Raw genomic sequence first — 11,381 nt, 5'->3', positions numbered from 1 at the left:
ACACATCAGCTCTCCAAATGAGTGCAATAAAAACGCATACAAGCGAGTTTTTATTCAGCTATATCCAAACGAGACATGCAAGTGGTTGTTGCGGTTGAGAGTCAGTGAGATGTTATCGATAAGCTACGCTTTGCGAAAGTAGCTTTTTATAGGAAGCATCATGTCGTCAAAATGCCATCTATATTGTTCAGCACGCACTGCATATTCATTTCCACCGCCGCGATCTCCCGCGAGCGTTTTCAAGCGCGCACAGCTGTGAACTCCGCCTCGTCCCTCAGTTCTCTCCATCCTCTGATTGAAGTCTTTTGTTTAGGACTCCGGGATCATTTCACAACATGGCAAGTTTCCGATCGATTTCTGCTGCCATCGTGCTCAGAGCAGCAGTGCTCAATTACTGGGAGGACCTTCTCGGCATGGTCCTTCGCCCACGCGTTTGCAAAGCAAAGCCCTGTTAAAGTGGACTACAGGATACACTGTTCTGCACTGGCCGTCGATATGCTCGCGCTGGACCATCGCCTCGCTCCTGACACTCCTGCATCCCTGTCCACCAATCAGCGCCACGGCACCGTCCCGCCCCTCCCGACTCCTCGAGGACACGTGATCTGAAGCGGTCTGGAAACCTGCCGCTTGCCTTCAGTGCGTTATTGTGGTTCACAGGTACAGAGGAATGGCCCTCCGCGAGACTCTGACAAACTCACGGCTCTGCGCGAGCGCACGGACTGAGGACGCAGGACAGTCTCTCTAACCGGCGCTTCGGTGGATGTTGTAACTTCGGCATGTCACTCGAATGGGATATATGATTTTTGCCCCATTTGTGGTTCTCAAGCCCCCCTTTGCGTCTTTTTATTTTTGCCTTGCTTTCTGAGCATCTCGCTTACCCACTTCCCTCCCGATACCATCCCCTCCCCTGTCATCGCACCCAGACCTCTCTCATTCCGCATCTGCACCCTCTCGCTTCGGGCGGATCCTCGCTCTGGTCATCCAGAAACAACTGCTCCATGGGGCACACTCCCTCCGTCGGAAAATGTCCCTTACTTGGCATCTAAGCGCACCGGCAAAGTTGACAACATTGGGACACGGGCAGTCGTTGCGCGTCTGTGAGCAGTGTTGGGGGAACTGAGATGGGTGTCTCGGTGGCGGCGGCCCTACACGAGCCCCGAAGTCCGCACCAGTGGAGCCGGATAGTGGGACACTGGGTATGGATTGCAGTCTTGTCCTTTCTCGCCACTTTCCCGGTGCAACAACTTGGCGCGTTCCCGTCCTCTCTCAGCGACTGTCAGACTCCAACTGGATGGAACTGCTCGGGTAAGATGTTCAAGTAGCGCTGAAGGGAAAACGGTTTGACGTTTCCTTGGCTACGGAAAACGTCTGTTTATCATACAAGTAGCATAAATTACAGACATAAAAATAATCATAATGTGTGGTGATGCACGCTTTTGCGGTTCACTGCTGCTCAAAAGATGCTGAAGACCTGCTTCAGTCTCCCGAGGGTCAAAGCAGCTATTTAGCGTTAGTGTAGATAGTTATTTATGTTCATATTTGTTTTCTTTTTGAACCTTGCGCGATACGCAGCCCAAATAGCCACTGTAATAATGCATTTGAAGTTAATATTCACCTGAAATGATAGTTGCATAATCTTTGTTCACTGCAGTAAAGTCGAAACAGTCTGTTATGGTTTTGGATGAGCTTCATGGCACATGAATGTTCAGTTTACTAACAGTCGCTGATCCCACATTTCCTAAGTTCAGTATGTTTAAAAGAAAACGGATGATTTGTATCATTAACCACTAATGATCTTATAAAACACACACACACACGGGATGATCAATGGCTAGTTTATATCTGTAACGTTAGCTAGATTTTTGCTCTTATTTGGACAGTCTGAACCAGACTTGTATTTTTATTTTTCGGTTTAAAAATACAACGCTTGATTACGTGAATAAACGCTCGTGTTATTAACTTTTTTGTTGAAAACGTTACAAATGACACATCTACAGGTGCCAACTATATTCCTGTTTTGCAAATATATCAGTAGATAACATAAGGTAATATGAAAAAAGCATTCACACATTGGCAACATTTGACACTATATATTTGTTTATAAAAATAGTTTTACCTTATGTTTTTAGCATTAAGCAGACTATTGGTTACTCTGTTAACGAACAAGCATTTTTATTCAAATTTAAATGTTTCACTCTGTAATCCATCATATTATTGGTAACAATTGCATGGAGTCGGGAGAATAATCTGCGAGCATCAGTCCACTGTAGACTCGGATATTAAGTGGGTTTTGATTTGGATTGCGGTCGACCTCTCACCCTCACTGTCAGAGCGCCGTTCAGATGATTGCGGATGCACGTGAAATAATCATCATGCGCGCCCCGAGGCGGGAGAGACGCGCGGAACTCGCTGCATACTTGTGCTCAGTTTCCCGCCGTGGCGCCTGACTATCAATCAGCAGGTCACCGTGGGCAATTAGGTGTCGTTCCAAAACGTCTATCCTTGCCTCTTGCTTGCACTTTGTGTATACAACTCATGTCAATGGCATGCAGGAGACGTGGGAAGCTCTACCACAGGCATGTCTGAGGGCCACTTTAGTGTCTTTGTGATTTACCAAAAAAGTGTTGATAATGTAGGATGAATTCCCCTTGTAAATCCTTAAAGCTGTCATACTGCCATTGCTGAGCAATAAACAGAACATTAATTGGCAGAATCAAACATGTTTGCAGATAATGGCCTACTACTGTATTACTATTCAGACAGGTGTGGCCAGTGTTTTGAATTATAATGTGAGTTTAAATAGCTTATCTGACTGTCCTGAGTGTCATTTAAAAGCCTTTAATGACAGAAATTCAAACAGCTGTTACTATTCTGTCACAGCTGCAATCACTTCCTTTCTACATTAAAATAATATTTTAAAATAATATTATTTTGTTTTATATAAAGGAAGTCTTATAGGGTGAATAAATAAAGGTAAGATGAGGGCGAGTAAATGATGGTAAGGTTGACATTTTAGGTAAACTATCTTATATATATATATATATATAGACAAATATATATAGACAAACACACAGACAATAATCGTCACACATTAAGAGTGTGTTATGGAAAAGGGGGGAAAAAATGCAGTTTCCAACTGACTGAATATAGTTTACATCTCCAGCATTATGCGCTGAACACAGCAATAATGTCCAGCAAAACAAATGCAAGCCAGCTGTTTAGTCAACACTCCTAACCTGCGGCCATTGGCAGTGGACACAACTGTTGTGAGTGCTTTTGCATTGCATTTAGCCTATCTTATTACTAAAGCAATGATTTGAGTTCAGTGTCAGCTCTGTAAGCTATTTGTATCAATTTTATACAGCTGCTGCCTCAAAAATAAGTCACTGTCAAAATTGGCAGTAAGCTTTTATTTGTATTGTTCATAGATATCAATAGCTCTTTTTTAAAGACTTTTTTGCAGCGCTGGCTCACTTGAAGGCTTTTGCATATCAGCTGCAAAGAAGGCGAGACGAACACAAGCAAAGTACGCAAGAGGAGACAGCAGACTTTTATGAATTCAAAGAGGCACAACAACATAAGCTGCCAACTTTTTATAGTTCAGTTAAACTCCTACAGGAATAGATCATTTAAACATGAAAATCCTGTAATCATTTACACTCAGTCATGTCATTCCATGCCTGTATTGCTGACTCTAGAATGCAAAAATGGCATACATGAATTGTATTTTATTTTATTACGTCGTTCATATAAAAAAAGTCAGTCAAGTCCAATGTTGTTTGAACATTTTCAAAATATGTTCTATTGTGTTCCATAAAATAATATTATTTATACTAATTTTATAAGACACGAGAGTGAGAAAACGATCGATGACTGCATTTCAATTCTTGGCTAAACTATCTTTTTAGCCTTAGCTGCCACTTTGATTCTTAAAGGTTTTTCCAAATTAATTACAAACACTCCAGGTTTTCAGTTACTTCATTTCAATGGAATGGAGTAGTGTAAAAGGGGAAATTCATAACAGATTCTGTTTCTGAACAGAACCTTTTGCCTTACACCTTACAGAAATGCTAAAAAAACAACAAAAAAAGCCTTTCAACTGATAACAATATCCTGGGGTTTGAATTCCAGCTCTTTAATGGCTTGACAACTGGTCTGATATCTCACTCACAGGAGTTGTCTACACTTCACCTTTAGAATATTTGTGTCTCTGCCAGCTTGCTTCTTTCAATTATTCACCTCACTGGCAAGGCAGAAATAACAATCTGCATCTCCCCTGATACTCTCCAGTTTGGCACATTTTGAGACATAACATTGGCTCACACTTCTCGTTTGTTTTGATAAAATTACCACACTCTCAAGGAGAGCGAGGAGACCTGCAAAACCAGGTGTTTGAGCCAAGAGAAGTTTCTTATTTCACTGCAGACGGGAGAAACAAGCAGCTGGATGTATCACCGACAACACACTTAATTAGAACTTTTAGCGCTCTGTTACTGATGAAGTGGATGTTGTTAGATTCTTATAATTTCCATGAAAGATTAAATTAATAATTAGCACCATCTTGCGTTCTTTTTTGGACTGTATGTTGTGAGGTTCTGTGCACATTCTCTAAACTGATTGCATAAATCAGCACTTCACCTTGTCAAAGTAAATCTACAGCTGCAACTTGCAACCCATTTGTTTTAAATTGCATCCATTAGCCTCTAAATAGATTTTATGCAAAAGTGGCCAAGTCACAGGACAAATTATGCTGCTCCCAACATCCATCCTAAAGCAGTTACCAAGGTTATACTGATTATAAAGTTCTTTTCTGATTTTTTTTCTTAGATACTTGTTTGGATATAACTTCAACTTGCGGGGCAATATGCAAATATTTGACCTTATATAGGAAATATAGAATTTTCCTAAAGTCGCAATGAAGTGGATGTGCAGTGTGATGTGCACCTGAGTAGGCATGAGCCGGTATAGGTTTCTGACAGTATGATATAAAAATATCCCGGTTTCATGGTATTACGGGATTGTGTTTACTGCTCTAAAATAATTTCTTTTTAAATGTCTTAGTAAAAAAACAACAAATTTTTCCCCTTTTAACACAATATATTACATTTTAGTAAACATTTATAATATTTTGGAACAGTAAACATATCAGGTTACATAATTGAAATAAACCCTTGACTTCTACTTTCTTTATTAGCTTCAAAAACACAGATTCCCTTAAAACACATTTAAAAAATCACTTAAAAATCCTTTGCATATACCTTAGAAATGGTATAACGAGACATTTTTGCGGTTTTAATACCTTGACTTTTCCAAACCGCGGTGAACCTTGAAACCTGTTATCGTCCCATGACTACACCTGAGTATAATGCAATACTGTATGAAAAAAAAGGGAGAAATTGGTTCTAATCATCAGCTGTTGATTGAATTTTGACATTCTAAGCTATCCATTGCTGTTGAAATGAAACATATACCTAAATGTAAATGTATATATCTAAATTTCACAATAAGATTTTTTTTGAGAAAATTTTTACTTAGCTGAAAAGTGTCTACAGAAAACTACAGAACTGTTTGGTTTTGTTAGCTTTGGAAGCATCTGTGCATACATTTATTCATTCATTCATTTTCTTTTCGGCTTAGTCTCTTTAGTCACCACAGCGGAATGAACCACCAACTTATCCAGCACATGTTTTACGCTAGCTGCAACCCATCACTGGGAAACACCCATACACTCTCATTCACACACACTACGGACAATTTTAGCTTACCAAATTCACCTATACCGCATGTCTTTGGACTTGTGGGGGAAGCCCACGCCAACACAGGAAGAACATGCAAACTCCACACAGAAATGCCAACTGACCGAGCTAAGGCTCGAACCAGGGACCTTCTTGCTGTGAGGCAACAGCACTACCTACTGCGCCACCGCGTCGCCTCTGTTTTGTTTCTCTATTTTGGCAGTTCTTATTGTATTACATATTTGATCAACAAAAGGAATGAATAAATATTTAATTTTAATTTAAATCTTGTTTCAGAGAGGTTTGAAGACTGTGATTTTTATTGATGTATGAACCGAACACTTCAGAAATGCCATAATTTCTGTAACATTCTACATGATATTATATTTTGCATTTGTGTTTTGAAATAAATTCAAAGTGTCCCGGTCTGTTTGAGATAAACCCCTCTGCAGGCCCGAAAACCCACACACGTTTCAGGCCACTAGATTCAGACAGGAGTGCACCATAAATCAGTAATCATTAATTAGTCGTGGTTTTGTATCATTAAATGAGCTATCCCAAGAATGTCAACATGAATTATATTTACAGTATTTATTAGCAATACACAAAATGCTGGCAGCTAGCTCTCAATTACTCTCTCATGGTCACCCACTGAAGCTAAGCAGGGTTGCCCCCAGTCAGTACCTGGATGCGAGACTACATGGGAAAGCTACGGAGGCCAGCAGGGAGCGCTCAACGTGTGGTCTGTGTGTGTCCTAACGCCCCAGTATATTGATGGGGACTCTGTAGTGCTCAGTCTTTCATATGAAACGTTAAACTGAGGTCCAGACTCTCTGTGGTCATTAAAAATCTAAAAAAAGTCGGGGTTTTACCCTGGCATCCAGGCCAAATTTGCCCACTGACATCTGTCCGTCATGGCCTTCTAACATCCCCATATGATAATTGGCTTTATCACTCTCACCTCATCACCTCTCCACCAATCAGCTGTTATGTGGTATGCGGTCTGGTGCAATATGGCTGCCGTCGCATCTTCCAGGTGGATGCTGCACACTGATGGTGGATGAGGAGATTCACCCCAAAAATGTGTAAAGCACTTTGAGTGTCCAGAAACATGCTACATAAATTTAAGAAATTATTATTATTATTATTATTATTATTATTATTATTATTATTATTATTATTATTATTATTATTTTTAAATACTACACATACATAATTATTCATTCATTTTCTTTTCGGCTCAGTCCCCTTATAATCAGGGGTCGCCACAGCGGAATGAACCACCAACTTATCCAGAATTTGTTTTATGCAGCGGATGCCCTTCCAGCTGCAACCCATCTCTGGGAAACATCCATACACACTCATTCACACACATACACTACGGACAATTTAGCTTACCCAACTCACCTATACCACATGTTTTTGCACTTGTGGGGGAAACCGGAGGAAACCCACATGAACACGGGGAGAACATGCAAACTCCACACAGAAATGCCAGGGCTCGAACCAGCAACCTTCTTGCTGTGAGGCAATTGTGCTACCCACTGTGCCACCGTGTTGCCCACATACATAATTCGATTTTTTTATTGATATTCATTTTGATCAATATAATGAACCATAACAAGGTTGACTGTATGTGTTGATGACATATTTAGTTAATGTTTTTCAAACTATTGTGTTTTATTAATGTCTACACCCATCCAACCCTAAACCTACCCCTTCTAGCCATAATCATATTACTTCCTCCCACTTGGAAGCCTGGATCTAGCGGTCTAAATCTATTATTGGTCTGTTCTGATGTCAGTGTAAGGCTGTTTGCTGTGAGTTTATATATAGTGTTTGCCTTGCTAGTGACAGCCTTAAAAAATTGCATCTGCAAACCATTGTTGCAAATAGTCATGCATCAACTGATCCTATTTTGCCGTGTGTCAATAGTTGATGGCATGTCACATTGTTCTATACACATACCTTGAAATTCGGAGAGTTCTATATACAAACAGAACTGTTTTTATACTCATAGAAAGTCTATTTTAGATTCAGAAAGAGTTATTTAACTTGTTTTTGTGGGCCGTCAGAGTGTAGAACATCTGAGGATGAAAGATGTAATTTCCTGTTGGGCTCCTCTAATCATTGCTCTGTGACTTCAAGGACTTTGAGGAATTTTTATTGAAAATTTTCAGGATGTTTTCTTTTTCTTACTCTCATGTTGTCCATACACATAAAGCTCTTATTTTCCTCACAGAGAATAGGAAGACAGATCTTATCTCTCCATGTAGACAGCTACTGAAAGATTGTCCTGCCTGAGAGACTTTAAAGAGAGCAGAACAAAATTCCTTTCTGCTCATGATAACACATCCCCTCGGAAAAAAATCATATTTAACAGACTTCCAAAAGCCTATTTACACTTAATCAAGTTATCCGACTGATGTCCTGGTTAAGCTTAAAATCTAGTTAAGCATTTAAAAGCTTTTCAGTGTCCTTGATGAAGAAATTACTGTAATAAATTTGCAAGATCCCACTGCCTGTTTCCAGAACTCATTTCCTCCTGTGTGACCTGCTAACTTTCCACAGTGTCTGTTTTTACTTTCCCATCCCCAGCCTTATATTGTTTTGTTCTTTCTGATGTTCTGATGGACCTTATTCTTTCACTTAAGAGTGGGTACAGCCATTGCAACCTCCAATGACTCTTGACTCTTGTATCATTCACTTCCATTGATATTTAGCTGTAAAAAACAACACCCGATTATACTGATTGATGTTATAAACTGGTCTAATTATGTTCTTTTTATTTTTATGTCTAGCCGACACATTTATTTAAAGAGTAAGTAGTTAGATGCCTTTGGTTATTTGTAATAATTTCACCCATAAGCAAATGAATCGGAAGTCCTAAAACAATAGCAGAAAAGGGCTTACAGAATTATTGCACAATACGATGAATAGCAACCCCAGATTATAAAGATTTAAAAACTTTTAATTGAATATAAGAGCACCTAGCGTCATAGTGGCTCAGTGCATAGTACTGTCGCTTCACAGAAAGAAAGTCACTGGTTTAAGTCCTGACTGGGTCAGTTGGAGTTAGCATGTTCTCCTCGTCTTCGCGTGGGTTTCCTCTTGCTCCTCTTTCCCCCACAGTCCAAAGACATGAGCTATTTAATAAACTAAATTGGCTATAGTTTATGTGTGTGAATGAATGTGTATGGATGTTTCCCAGTACTGGGTTGCAGCTGGAAGGGCATCCACTGTATAAGACATATGTTGGATAAATTGGCGGCTCATTCACTTTGGCGACACCTTACGAATAAAGGTACTAAACCTAAGGACAATGAATGAATGAATGAATGAATGAATGAATGAACGATAGCACCTGCAAACACTTCACACAATTTTTTTTCCAAAAGTTATAAGTAAAATATTATGTTTGTACAGTATTGTTGCTGCAGACTTTAGTAATTTGCCGATGTTCATTCTGACCTTGGTTTTTTTTAAATGTGAAAGATTTGACACCTTGTGGACAATATTTACAGTGTGCAAACTGTGCTGATGAAGAATTTGGCATCACACACACTGTATGTATGCTCAAGTGTACAGTCAAAACAAAATATAGCCACTTTGAGATATAAGGGGGCAATTGGAGGAATGTTTCTGTTTTGAAAGATTGCGAAAAATTCTGTTTCTGTCTATTCAGCTTCTAGTCATTCCAGTTCATTGTGACCTTGATTTTTTTGTGGAAAACAAAATATATTTTAAAGAATGCTTTAATGTTTTTTTTCTATATAAACATCAGTTAATTCATTCACTTTAGTATATGGACAAAAATACTGAAACCTTACTTTGTGACTGAAAGAATAACATTTCTGGTTTGTTGTTGATGAAAAAGTATTTGACTATTTTTGTAGGGGTTTCATGAATAGAAAACAGGTCCAGACGGTTAAAGCGTTCTTAATTTATTCAGTGATTTTTGTGTGTTTGTGTTTGACGGATTTTGTCTTTTCAAGGTCGGTTGACTCTTTTGCCTGTTTTTTTTAATGCATTTTCTGACTTTTTTTTTTTCTTTTTTTTTTTTTTAACGGAATATGCTTTTTCAGTTTCACTACTGGATACCACTGCTTCAGATTAATTAGACTGAATAAATGGATTTAGTGTTTGGTGAGAGAGAGGTTCTTGTGACTCAGATCTCCATGTTCTTCTCCGATCCATAACACCATTTCCCCCTTCCTGCTCTTGTTGCCAAGTGTCTCACTGAATGCTTCTCATCTCAAACATGCACTCTAAAGCATCTACGTGTGTCGTAAGGTCAAGATGTATTATGACACAGCTATGGAAGGGCAGCCAAGCGGTAGAGGTGTGATAAAATTCCTTGTATCTCAATGACTTCGCAGAGGGAGTGCTAACATCAATAATGCAATAGATGCATCATGGACACTCAAGCCGACAAGGTATGCACCATTTGTGAGCCTAGCCCATCTTTAATGCTTCTTCCAGAACAATTATTTCTAGTAAAGGTGCATGAACACAACATTGGATGTTTCTGAGTGTTTTAATATTTGTGGACCAATGATTTTATGTAAAACAAAACTACTGCATTTCTCTTATACAGGCTTGAAATTTCATTAGAATTTGGTTGAAGAATCCATTTAAAGTCACATTTAAAGGCACAGTTCACCCAAAATGACAATTAACTCACTGTTTACTTATTCTCAAGTAGTTCCCAATCTTTATGAGTTCCTTTTTTTTTGAGTTTCTGTTGAACATGAGAATATATTTTGAAGAAAGCTAAATACCTGTAACCATAATATAGTAGACTTCCATAGTAGAGAAAAAAATACTATGGAAGTCAATGGTTTCAGATTTCAAGTGTATTCTTACTTCAAAGTGAGCAAGTGATGAAAATATTTTTCACTTTTAGTTGAACTATCCCTTTAAATAAAAAAGGACATTTTATTATATTTCATCTACCCTATTAATCTATAATCAGAATTTGTCCTTCCTTTTTGAAGACCTCTTTTTCAATTATTAGATGTCTTTCATGAAGTTTGGAAAACCCGCCATTTAACCTTAACTTGCAGATTTGCATTTAAGGGCACCTATGATGAAACTTTTACTTTTGTAAGCTGTTTGAACAGAACTGTGTGTATATGTAGTGTGTCCATTGTCATATTGGAGTGATAGAAAAACAAGAGGTTTCTTTTTTTAAATTACCTGATGTTAAAATAGGATCCAAATTCCCATTTCGAGGCTGACGGCAACGTGACGTAGGAGTGCGGTTTCCACGCCTACCGAATTGATTGACAGCTGCATATTAACATGTCTCCATAGTAATGTGTATAATTATATCCACAAGACAGGACGTGCACAAAGCAACCAGGATTAAAAGATCTGTTCAGCTCACTGTGATCATCAGCACCTCAAGAATGAGTTTTACAAGTTTAAAACATTTTTAAAACAGTGCATGTTTGTAAAAAAAAGTGGACAATAAAATTTGCTGTAATTGATCAGGACAGCCACATAGTGTCAGTACAGTTATAAAAGAAGACGCTTCAATCCTGGTTTGTGGACTTAAATTAGATTTATTTTATCCATTAACGTAATGGAAATCCATACAGCAGTGGATTTTAACCTGTATCCTGTCACATTTGCCATGCAAAA

The 11,381-nt window shown here is 38.7% G+C and overlaps 1 protein-coding gene across 1 annotated transcript in view; it reads left to right on the top strand.

The window, feature by feature from the left end:
- The first annotated feature begins 480 nt into the window (after nucleotides 1-480).
- tmeff2a (transmembrane protein with EGF-like and two follistatin-like domains 2a) overlaps nucleotides 481-11,381 on the top strand; it is a 109,347-nt gene continuing 98,446 nt past the window's right edge. Inside the window, exon 1 of the mRNA XM_056465306.1 lies at nucleotides 481-1,305. Coding sequence (XP_056321281.1) covers nucleotides 1,122-1,305 — 184 coding nt within the window. The 5' untranslated portion in view covers nucleotides 481-1,121. The remainder of the gene's footprint in view (nucleotides 1,306-11,381) is intronic.

Source organism: Danio aesculapii, chromosome 9 (assembly GCF_903798145.1).
Source record: "Danio aesculapii chromosome 9, fDanAes4.1, whole genome shotgun sequence".
NCBI lineage: Eukaryota > Metazoa > Chordata > Actinopteri > Cypriniformes > Danionidae > Danio > Danio aesculapii.
Note: the sequence above shows the minus strand (reverse complement) of the source record. Positions and strands in the feature narration are given on the sequence as shown.